The sequence below is a fragment of the Sceloporus occidentalis genome, unplaced genomic scaffold, assembly GCF_023333645.1.
Source record: "Sceloporus occidentalis isolate IW3139 unplaced genomic scaffold, rSceOcc1.0.p SCAF_20, whole genome shotgun sequence".
Classification (NCBI taxonomy): domain Eukaryota; kingdom Metazoa; phylum Chordata; class Lepidosauria; order Squamata; family Phrynosomatidae; genus Sceloporus; species Sceloporus occidentalis.
Window position 1 is genome coordinate 14174770 of NW_028317000.1, and position 12156 is coordinate 14186925.

General features: G+C 46.8%; 1 protein-coding gene across 1 annotated transcript; it reads left to right on the forward strand.

The window, feature by feature from the left end:
- Window positions 1–3599: 3599 nt before the first annotated feature.
- MEN1 (menin 1) lies at window positions 3600–10316 on the forward strand. Its single transcript, XM_089483199.1, has 10 exons — window positions 3600–3642; window positions 4529–4978; window positions 5209–5417; window positions 5590–5718; window positions 6162–6202; window positions 6624–6711; window positions 7315–7451; window positions 8209–8347; window positions 8655–8825; window positions 9348–10316. Exons 2-10 carry the CDS (start codon window positions 4543–4545, stop codon window positions 9777–9779), a joined length of 1782 nt encoding a protein of 593 aa, XP_089339325.1. The 5' UTR covers window positions 3600–3642; window positions 4529–4542; the 3' UTR covers window positions 9780–10316.
- Window positions 10317–12156: the final 1840 nt, after the last annotated feature.

Here is a 12156-nt window from a genome sequence, read left to right on the forward strand (position 1 = left end):
GGAAGAAAAATCATTAAACGTTTGGGACTTAAAGTTCTGTATGTTGTATTTATAGTATTGATATTACAGAACGATTCGATCCTCTGCTTGTCCACTTTATGGGACTCACTGCCTTAGGGTTTGTCCTTTGTGACGTCCTACTCGCGACATGCAGGCTAGTTTCGGTGCACAGTCCCACTGGGCCTGCGTGCAGATTGGCGGGCGAGAGCCGCGTTGGGGCACGGCGCAGGCGGGTCCTTGGGAGGACGAGGCGCATGCGATCGCTCTGTCATCCTCGGTTTCTCGGCTCCCTTGCCTAAGAGAAAAGAGAAGAAGAAGGACATGACGGAGTCATTGACCAGACGTCTGAAACTGGTGTCATGCCCTGCTCCCAGAACATGGACTCTGACTCAGAGAGAGAAGCGGCGGATGTGCCAGGACCTGCAACCGATGCATTGGATCTGCCAGGACTTGCAACTGAAGCAGTGCATATGCTGGGACTTGCAACTGATGCACTGGACATGCTGGGACCTGATGCTGAAGGAGTGGACATGCTAGGGCATGCTGGGACCTGCAACTGAAGGGGTGGACCTGCTGGGACCTGTGACTAAAGCAGCAGATGTGCTGGGACCTGCAACTGAACTGCACAGACCAGCGTCTGACGCACTGGACATGATAGCCCTGGACATGATTGGATTGAAGCCAGTGGACATGCTGGGACTAGCAACTGAAGCAGTGGGCAATATGCTTGGACCAGCTGAGACCTGGGACTGAAGTGCCAGTGTGTTAGGACTTGCAACTGAAGCAGTGGACATGCCGGGACATGTCAGGACCTGAGTCTGAAGCAATGGACCTGCTGGGACCTGATGCTGAAGGAGTCGACATGCTAGGATATGCTGGGACCCAGAACAGGGAAAGGCTGCGTCGCCCATCATCCCTGCGAATCAAAAAGTCCATGTGCTTCGACTCTCCAAGCTGCCTAGACATTGCCTTCTCCATCTGCATCACCAGAACCGATGCTGTGAATCCCCCCCTCCCGTTCATCATCAGACCGCACATTTCCCCCATCTGGAGCTATGGCTTTGAATCTACTCTGGATCTGGGTCCAAAGTGACCACAAAGCTACCCGAGGCGCTGACCTTATAAATCTCCAAAGATGTAGACACCGGACGCTACTCACCTCCACTGGTGCGTGGCGTTCCTCTTCTGCGTTGCAGCCGCAGAGCATCCTTCCGCACACGCAATGCAGGGCATCCATGGCCAAGAAGAACATGGCCCAGATGCTGCTGAGCGTGGCCACAGTGGACAACCAGCTGGCCTCTGGTTGTGCACCCTCTGAGCGGAAACGAAGGCTCCCATTGCATGGTCCCTCCAGAGAGGAGTCTGGACTCTCCGCGCTGAACGCCAGCCAGGTGAAACCTAGGAGACAAACCCTCCCGAAGCCAACCATGTCTCCATTGTAGGGTTGCCAAAGGCCAGCTGGAGGCATACTGGGAACCTATGAGCCTCTCCCATTGTGAGTTCATATGGCCTCAAGGGTATGCTGACCTGCCATTCTTAGGTCAGCCCCATGTGTCTCCAAACCCATGGCTACAAAGGTAGACTATTGAGTCGAAGGCTTTCATGGCCAGCACCCATAGTTTTTTGTGGGTTTTTCGGACCATGTGGCCATGCTCTAGAAGAGTTTATCCCTGACGTTTCGCCCGCATCTGTGGCTTTGGCATCCACAGCATCAGTGGCTGGCATATTTTCTCTGAGGATGCCAAAGCCACAGATGCTGCTGGCGGAACGTCAGGAATAAACCCTTCTAGAACATGGCCACATAGTCTGAAAACCCACAAAAACCCAAGGCAAAGTGTATTTTCGCCATCTTCTTGGGCCATTTTAGGTCCAAGAAAGGCCCTATATACACACATACATCCCACTCTCTTCCATGCCAGCATTCTCCGAAGATGCCAAAGCCACAGATGCTGTCGAGACGTCAGGAATAAACTCTTTGCTTCCAGTTTTCAAAGGGATACAAGTCAGCACTCTGGACATGTTTAGGAGCAACCATGATCCATCGTAACCACAGTTCGAAGATATATAGCCTTGCTAGTCTGCAAAAATCGGTATCTATTGCAGCACTTATTGAGACTAAAGAAGTCGGCAGCATGAGCTTTCGGAGAGTAAAGTCTACTTCCTCAAGATGCATAATAATAATAATAATAATAATAATAATAATAATAATAACAACGTGATTTGTGAATATATTGCAACAAAAATAAAATTACAATAAGGCAATAAAAGTTTACATCAATCCCCCCTAAACCCTCCCGCCTTTAAAACACTAAAAATTCACATTACATTTTCAGCAAAGCTTGCATTTGAGCATTTGAGTATTGCATTACAGTATTGCATTGCAACTTGCAAAGCTTGCATTTGAGTATTTTTGAGTATTGCAGTTTGCATTTGAGCATTTTTAAGTATTGCATTGCAGTGTTGCATTGCAACTTGCAAAGCTTGCATTGAGTATTTTTGAGCATTGCAAAGCTTGCATTTGAGCATTTTTTAATATTGCATCGCAGTATTGCATTGCAACTTGCAAAACTTGCATTGAATATTTTGAGTATTGCATTGCAGTATCGCATTGCAGTGTGCAATGCTTTGCATTTGAGTATTTTTTGAGTATTGCAAAGCTTGCACTGAGCATTTTGGGGCATTGCAAAGCTTGTACAGTGTATTTTAAAAAATGTTTTGAACTTCAACTCCCAGAATCCCCTGCCAGATTTGGGATTCTGGGAGCTGAAGTCCAACACCAAGTTTGGGAATCACTGTTTTTTAGCTACTTGATTCACTCATAGATGCATCTGGAAAAGAAGACACAGAGGACCCAATATATATATTTTAGGATGCCAAGTATCCTTGTGGAGCAAGGAATAAAAGCATTTAAAAGCTGAATTATCAATTTGGACTATGCAAGAATTAGGACAGGTATCATTCTTTTGCAACGAACTAAATGCACCTCCAGGGTTTTCATGTTGCATTTGGCTGGGAAACAATTGCAAAATGTTTTGGAAGGTTTAACCCGATAAGACTACAAGGTCCAGAGTGCATTGCGCCTGGAAAGACCCAGGAGGCTCCCAGGGTGCTTTGCGGTTTTTCTAAATCCACTAGAAATTGTGGGGGGGAAATGCAATGCCCAAAATGTACCGAAAAAGCCACACTTTTATTGCTGCAACCAAAAATGCAAGGCTTTGCAAGCCTAGTGCAAACTTGCAAAGCTTGCATTGTGTAATTTTGTGCATTTGTTATCCCTGTTTTGTGGCTTTTGTATGTTGTTGCAATGCCAACACAACTCTTAATATTTTTGTTGTATTGCATATTTGAGGTCATATTTTTTTGCATTTAGGAGGCTGAATCCTTACAAAACCAGCATGCATTTAAAAAAGCAAACTTTTCCTTTTTGCATTCAATTTTGCAAACCTATGCAATGAATAACTCAGAAGGCATCTTCCTCATTGGGAGTCTAGCCTCTTTGCTAAGTCTAGGAAGCAAGAGGAGAGGGCTGCAAAAACCCCTCCCCTCCCAGCATGCATTGCAACCTTAAAGACTCCAACTCCCATGGTGCTTTGCGGTCCGGAGGCTCTGTTGCAGTGGATTCGAATTAAGAGAGCTGGAGAGGTGAGTCTGAGCCCAAAAGGGGTGTGCCAGGGTTGCTCTGGATGGTTGCAATCCCATGCCACCATTTTGCAAATTGCAAAGTATATATCTATATATCTATCTATATATGTATATTGTTTGCAATTTTGCAAGAGGCAGAGTTGCAGCTGCAAAGTGCGAAGAGAAAAGGATTGCCGAAAGCTGGGTTTGTTGGAAGATGGAAGTGTGGTTCTTCCTTTCTTCTCTTTCATTTGCAAACTTCAGAGTCAAAAGAAAGGATCTCTCTTTGGGTGCATCTGCACTGGAGAAATAATGCACTTTGGCCCCACTTTTAAAGTGCTGTGGCTCCTTCCTATGAAATCCAGGGGTTTATAGAATTGCAAGCCTTCTCTGTCCATAATAACCAAACTGCAAATCCCAGGACTCTTTAGGATGGAGCCAAGGCAGTTAAAGTGGTGCCAAAGTGCATTATTAGTACAGTCTAGATGCACCCATAGGTCCAGATTGCACTATAGGAATAATGCAGCTTGGCACCATTTCTAATGTTCTTTGGCTCCTTCCAATGAGAGCCAGGGATCTGTAGTTTTGCAAGAGGGCTGTGCCTTACTAAACTGGTTTTCAAAGTGCAACCGTTGCAGTTAAAGTGGTGCCAAGTTGTAGACATAATGTGGCTTGACCTCGCTTTTAAGCCCTATAGCTCTGCCTTATGGCATCCTAGTTTAGGTCTTTAGCCTTCTGTGCCAAAATCCTGGCATTTATAAGCGGTGTCAAACTCTATTATTTCCACAGTGTAGACACACATATAGGTCTAACCTGGTTGTAGAAATAAATGAAGTTGACCTGGCTTTTAAGATCTGCTTCTGTGTCTCATGTTCGGTGACTCTCTTCTGCTCCTCCCGCTCCGCAGCGCTGCCCTCGGCCATGGGGCTGAAAGGGGTCCAGAAGGCGCTGTTCCCCTTGCGCTCGGTCTCGGACGTGGTGCGCCTTTTCGAACTCGAGCTCCGCCGGGAGCAGCCGGATTTGGTGTTACTGTCCCTCGTCCTGGGCTTCGTGGAGCACTTCTTGGCGGTCAACCGGGTCTTGCCCACCAACGTGCCAGGCATCAGCTTTGAGCCGGCCCAAGGTCCCGAAAGCCTGACCTACTTCCCAGTGGCCGACCTCAGCATCATTGGTGCCCTCCATGCCCGCTTCACCGCCCAGATCCGGGGGGCAGTCGACCTCTCTCTGTACCCGCGTCCGGATGGTTATTCCTCCCGGGAACTGGTCAAGAAAGTCTCGGATGTCATCTGGAACAGCTTGAGCCGGTCCTATTTCAAAGACCGGGCTCACATCCAGTCGCTGTTCAGCTTCATCACAGGTGAGTTCGGACAGGTGTGCCATCTTGGTTGGCATTATTTGTACCCCGCCTCTCCATTAAGATCGAGGTGGCTGTCAAGATGGGTAAAATGGCGGGTCACCTCCAGCAAGCCATTCCATAACTTGGGAGCGGTAGGAGAGAAGGTCCTCTGGGTAACCGCAAAGCCCCCCAAAAGTGTTTCCAATGTCATTGCCGTTTAAGGCCAACGTTTCCTTTTTCTCTCCTCTTAGGCACCAAACTGGATAGCTCTGGTGTGGCCTTTGCCGTGGTGGGCGCCTGCCAGGCGCTGGGGCTTTTGGACGTCCACCTGGCACTCTCGGAGGACCACGCTTGGGTGGTGTTCGGCAAGGACGGCGAGCAGACGGCGGAGGTGACGTGGCACGGCAAGGGCAATGAGGACCGGCGTGGGCAGACCGTCAACTCCGGCGTGGCAGAGCGGGTAAAACAGCCGATGCTTGGGATCTTAAGCAGGGAAGGGTCTTTCTGCCAAATGAGTCGACTTCTGCCCAAACCGGGTCTTCTCCGAAAACCCTACGGTTGGATTATGGGGTGCCTTGTATCTTCTCTAGACCCGAACCCGTCACATATTGAAACTCCTTTCCTTTTGACAGAGCTGGCTGTACCTGAAGGGATCCTACCTTTGCTGCACCCGACAGATGGAGGTGGCCTTCATGGTCTGCGCCATCAATCCTTCCATAGACCTCCATTCGGACAGCTTGGAGTTGCTCCAGCTGCAGCAGGTGAGCTACACACCTGTCCTGCGGCTCCCTCTTTTTGCTCCAGAACCGATTTACTGTGCCTTGGTACCCATTGCTGACATAGCATAGACTTTAATGGTGCTAAAGGAAGCAGTAGAATCATATCATAGCATCATATGATTCTGCAATTCTGTGATACAGTTCTGCTGCAGGAGTGGTTTTTTTTAATTATTCGGTATAAACCATGATTTAAATCATGTAAACTGAGATTAAACCGTAGTTTAAATCATGATTTAAACCAGCTTGGTTTAAACCAGCTGGTGCTGGCAGGGAATGGATCCCCTTCCCAACTGCATTGCTATCTATATCAATATCAATGTTTATTGGTTAGCCTTTAAGCCATCTCAGAATAACACAAAGCTAAAATATAATAAACCATTGCTGTCTGTTCTAAGACTTCTCTGTTTAACGTCTGTCTCTTGCAGAAGCTGCTGTGGGTCCTCTATGATCTTGGCCACCTGGAGAAGTGAGTATTTTTGGGGGTGTCCTGGTCTCCGCTTGCTTTCTGTGTTGGTTATTGGCATTAACGGTAGCATTAAAGCCTCACCAAACTACAGATCCCAAGCTTTTGTAGGGTGGAGCCATGGCATCTCAAGTGGTCTCAAAGTGCTATGCCAACGATGGTGAACCTTTTAGAGGCCGAGTGCCCAAACTGCAACCCAAAACCACTTATCTATAGCAAAGTGCCACATCCCTCTGGCTTTCTAGTAACAAACATTGGCAAACTCTGTGCTGGGGCAATGGCACATGTGCCCACAGAGAGGGCTCTGAGTGCCACCTCTGGCATGCATGCCATAGGTTTGCTATCACTGTGCTATGCCTTGTGTGAAAGAGACCTTGGTCCTTTGTATGTATTCATCCTTTGGGTCTCTTGGTTTCCTTCCCAGGTATCCGATGGCATTGGGGAACTTGGCTGATCTGGAGGAACTTGAACCCACAGCCGGTCGCCCTGAGCCCCTCTTCCTTTACCACCAGGTACTATTTTTGCATTTTGGATGCATGTTGACAGAGGAAGAGACGTTGCGGAGAAGCATCCGTGGCTTTAAAACATTCATAAAAATATACATTCCAAAAAAGCACACCTTGATTTTGCCATTTTATATAAGGGGCACCATTTTACTATGCCATTGTATTTAATGGGACTTGAGTATCCACAGATTTTGGTACCCACGGCGGGTCCTGGAACCAAACCCAAAGGGATAACAAGGGTGCACTGTACCTTAAATATGGCCGTGTGCCTTCAAGTTGTTTCCGACTTATGGCAACCTAAGGCAACCCTATTATGGGGCTCTTCTTGGCAAGATTTGTTCAGAGAGGGTTAGCCATTGCTGTCCTGTGAGGCTGGTGACTGAATGTGGATTTGAACTCTGGTCTCCTAGTCTAATGCACAAACTGCTACACAGCTCTGGTTGTCTCACTTCTGCAACGCTTACATCTTGTCTTGACTGAGTATGATATGATATGTCCGGGTTACATCTAGATCTGGTTGTGTTCTCCCTTAAATCTCATTGCATCTCACCAGATCCTGATTAAATCTCATTTTAACGTCCAGCCCACCCACTTTGTGTTGCCTTCTAGGGGATCAGTTCAGCCAAACAGTACTACCACAACGAACACATCTATCCATACATGTATTTGGCTGGATACCACTGTCGGAACAAAAATGTCAAGGAGGCGCTGGAAGCCTGGGCTGACTCTGCCACCGTGATCCAAGAGTGAGTTTTCTTTATGTTACTTTTACACTGATATAGACCTTATACAGACAGGCCAAAATAAAGCTGCTTCAGGTCACTTTGGAGGTATTCTGTTTCAATGATGCATGTGTCCTAAGAGTCTGGAAGCTGCACCAAAGCTGCAACAGATTGAGAAAGACGACTTAACTTCTTTCTTTTTCTGCCAAAACTTGCGTTTCTGAAGCTCCTGCAAGTTGCATCTCCTTTATCCACAATTCCAAAATATTCCAAAACTCGTTTCATGGGTGGCTGAGATAGCGACACCTTTGCTTTCGGATGGTTCGGTGTGTTCAAGCTTTGTTTCGTGCACCAAATGTGTGAAAATACACTGCATAAAATGACTTTTGGGTTGTGTGCATAAGGCATGTACGGACCGTGCATGACTTTCGCGTTTAGACTTGGGTCCAAAATATCTCATGATGTGAAGTCGAAGGCTTTCATGGCCGGCATCCATAGGGTTTTTTGGTGGGTTTTTCGGGCAATGTGGCCATGTTCTAGAAGAGTTTATTCCTGACGTTTCGCCTGGTTTCAAGCGTTTCAGATGATGGAGACTCAACCTGTGTTTGCATTTCAATGGAAGCTCCTGCGGGCATCACTGTCAGGCTTCCTTTGGAGGCAGAAATCTGCCAAATGCAGCGTTTTTGCTTCCAGCATGGCAGCGTTAGCAATGGGCAGAGCTGCAGGGGAGAATGGGTTTGATATATCCATAGTTTGATCTCCTCCTTTCTTCCATTCCTAGCTATAACTACTGCCGGGAAGATGAAGAGATCTACAAGGAGTTCTTCGATGTGGCCAACGACGTGATTCCCAACTTGTTAAAAGAGGTGGCCAGCCTGGCAGACTCCATGGAGGAGAAGGGCAGCGGCGAGAGAGGAGAGGTGGGCACAATGGGAATACATTTGGGTTCCAAAGTGAGGTAGGAGACCAATGTTGTGCCTTGCTGGCATTCATCCAAACTGGGGAGCCATTGGTCACAGCTGCTTTGTAGGACGGATATCATGCGTGTTATGGTCTGTGACCATTCATCTGTGATTGATTGATTGATTCCATCCTTTTGTACTTGACACTTTTGACGGACAAGTCCCCCGCCTGTATCCTGAGCTGTGGTTGCTTGGCTGCTCTCTTCTGAGCATCTTGATACAGCATAGGTTGACTCACCCCCGTTTTCTTGGATCATGCACACAGGTTTCCCCGTCGCAGCCGGGCGGATCGGCCTTGCAGGACCCCGAATGTTTCGCCCACCTCTTGCGCTTCTATGATGGCATCTGCAAATGGGAAGAGGGAAGCCCCACGCCCGTCCTCCATGTAGGATGGGCCACCTTCCTGGTTCAGTCCCTGAGTCGCTTCGATGGGATGGTGAGGTTTGGGGAAAGGGACGGGGGAATGGTGTTTGTTGGCAAGGCTTGCTAAGTGAATTTGAGATCTATTCAAGGGCTGAAACCCTAAAGAGCAGGGTTGGCTTGTTTAAACCGTGGCTGAACTCATGGTTTTAGACCTTGGTTGAACCCGTGGTTTTAGACCTTGGTTGAACTCATGCTTTAGACCTTGGTTGAATCCATGGTTTTAGACCTTGGTTGAATCCATGGTTTTTGACCTTGGTTGGACCCATAGTTTAGACCTTGGTTGAACTCATGATTTAGTCCTTGATTTAAACCATGCTAGACTTTGGTTTAAACCATTATTACTAGTTTCAAACCCACTTACTGGAATGACTGTTTGAATGTAAACATTTTAACTTTAGTAGTAGTAGCTCAGTGGGTTTTTTTGGTGTTTTCGTTTTAAACCTGTTTTGTTTGGAGAGCTGGGGCTGCCAGTCAGAGTTGACAGTCCTGAGTGAAGAGGACCCTCAAAGCTGCTTTCAATGTCCCATCCCTTTAGGTTCGGCAGAAGGTGACCCTCGTGAGCCGGGAGGTGGAAGCGAACGACGACGACGACCAAGGCAGCGAAGACCCCCGGGAAGGACGCCGCCGGGGTCCACGCCGGGAGTCCAAGCCTGAGGAGCCTCCGTTGCCCAAGAAAGTGACCGAACGCCGGCGTCCCAGCTCCGGCCAGCGAGTGGACAGACTGCCTCCGGAGAAGGAGGACGGACCTAGTGGTGGTCCTAGCCCACCCCCGGAAGGACCCATCCTCACCTTCCAGAGCGAGAAGATGAAGGGCATGAAGGAGCTGCTGGTGGCAGCCAAGATTAACTCGAGTGCCATCAAACTCCAGCTCACGGCTCAGTCCCAGGTGCAGCTGAAGAAGCAAAAGGCCTCTGCCCCTCGGGACTATACTCTGGCGTTCCTCAAAAGACCCCGCAAGTCCCTCTGATGCCACTGGGGGCTGACAGAGCTCCCTTTAGCGTCTGTTCAGAGAAGGAGACATGTCTGGCCTTCCAGGGACCATAGAGACTTGCGTATTTTGTTGGGGGGGGGGTTGTAGAGATCCCAAAGGGCGATTTGGGAGAACATTGTTTTCTTTCCCAGCCACAATTTCAACTGTCCTTCCCCGCAAATGCCGGGGAATTTGTCTTCTCTACTCCGTTGGAAACTTTTTGCTGCTTACTAGTAAGCCCTAGTAGTAAGGTCTTTTCACGAGTTCAGATTTTGCCACTTACTAGTAAGCCCCAGTAGTAAGGTCTTGTCGCGGGTTCGAATTCTGCCTGCGCCGGAGAGACAGTGCTCAAGGCAGCAGATAATTGGGAAGGAAGGAGCAGCAAAACGAACAGTTGGAAGTGGAAGGATTTGGATGGGAAAATCTGGCCGTCACAGTTTCTGCTTTACGGAAGGAGTTTGCTTTTGTACTGGCCGAAATGATGTAAAATACTTGGTTGTTCTTCTTTTAAAATAGGTTAATTGAATTAATAAATTGTGTGGATGTGTTTTTCGGGATAAAGGGAGGAGATGAATCGTTCGAACATTTGCTTTTTTGGGTGCGCAGGCTCTACTCTCTCATCTCTTTTGGAAACCCAAAAGATTTTGGGATTCCACCGAAAGGGAAACTGACTGGAAAGAACACAGTTGAGTAAAGGTCAGTGGCTTCCATATTGAGGGTTAGTGAATTAATAATAGTAATAATAATAATAATGGTGATAATAATAATGGGAGGAGGAGGAAGAAGAAAATGAAGAGGAGGAGGAGGGATGTAAATAATAATCATTATTATATTTACTTACATCCACAGATTGGGACTCAAAGCAGCTTGCAACAATTAAAAATCATTGATAAAACCCACCAGTTGCAAAAGTTAAGTAACGGGGTCAAAATAAATAAAAAATAAAATAATAAAATTAATTTCTTCTTCTCTTTAATAATAATAATAATAATAATAATAATAATAATATGTACTTTGCCCTTGACATGTGTATTTTATTGATTTCCTGTTCCTGTTCTTTGTAGTAATGTTTTTAACTTTTATATTGAATTTTTACCTTGTATTGTAATGTTTTAAATTTTGTAAGCCTCCTTGATCATATTTATGGAAAGGCAGGGTAAAAATAAAATTTATTATTATTATTATTATTAAAAATTAAAATGCACATATACACCAACACAGCGATTAGCAATATGTGACACGATAGCCCTGTTTAAATATTTGAAGGAGTGCCGTATTGACGATGGAGCAAACTTGTTTTCTGCAGCTCTGAAGATGCTTGGACATGGAGCAATGGATGCAAGCGAGCAGAAAAAAGTTCCCTCCTCAACCTTAGGAAGAACTTCGTGAAGGTAAGAGCTGTTTGACAATGGAAGAATAGTGGGGTCTTCTCCTTTGGAGGTTTTTAAACAGTTTGGGTGGCCATCCGTCGTGGGAGGCTTTGCTTGTGTATTCCTGCATGGCAGGGGGTTGGACTGGATGGCCCTTGGAGGTCCCTTCCAACTCAGTGATTCTATGAAAGCATGGTATGCAAGTAGACAGGCTCTGTAGAAGGTAGACCACCTTCTCCAGTTGGATCGAGGCGGCTTGCAATAAGACAATTGCTTTGTCAATTCCTACTACAGTTGTCCCAAATCCCCATGAATTACTGCATCCCTGTATATGCATGCCATAGGGCCTTCAAATCGCTGTAGACCTATGACAACCTTATGAAATTGATAGGGTTTTCTTAGGCCAGAAATATTCAAAGGGGGTTTTGCCAGTTCTTTTCTCTGAAATAGAGCCCTTCGGTGTTTGTAGTTTTAGTGGTCTCCGACCCAAGTCCAGTGGATCCTTGTTTGTTTTGCTTCCAAGAAGAGACAAGTTCTGGTGCTGTAGTCAAATTAATATTTGGACGCTTCTGGTGTTCAGCAAGACTTGGCTTGTTGTTTTTCGTTGCTGTTTCATAACCAAGGAGGTGTTTTCTTTAATACTTCAATAAAGTCCCCCTTCCTTTGCCTTTCTGCTGAGATAACACCGATCAAAGCTTTCTGGCAAATGGTCCCTCCCTTAGGAATCCACCCGAAGGGCTTCTCTCCGCTGGGATGCTTCCAATGATAGGAGCAGACAGCGCAGTTGTATCTTATTTTCAAAAGCTGACTCCTCCAACACGCTCCGTTGCTCCGGATCAACATCACTGCCGGATGGGCAGAAAAAACCAAAACGAGCCTAGTTTTTGGTGGGTTTTTCGGGCCATGTTCTAGAAGAGTTTATTCCTGACGTTTCACCGGCATTTTAGTGTCTTGGCCGCCTTCCCTTTGAGTTACTTGCAGTGTTTGGGATAAAAAGAAAATCT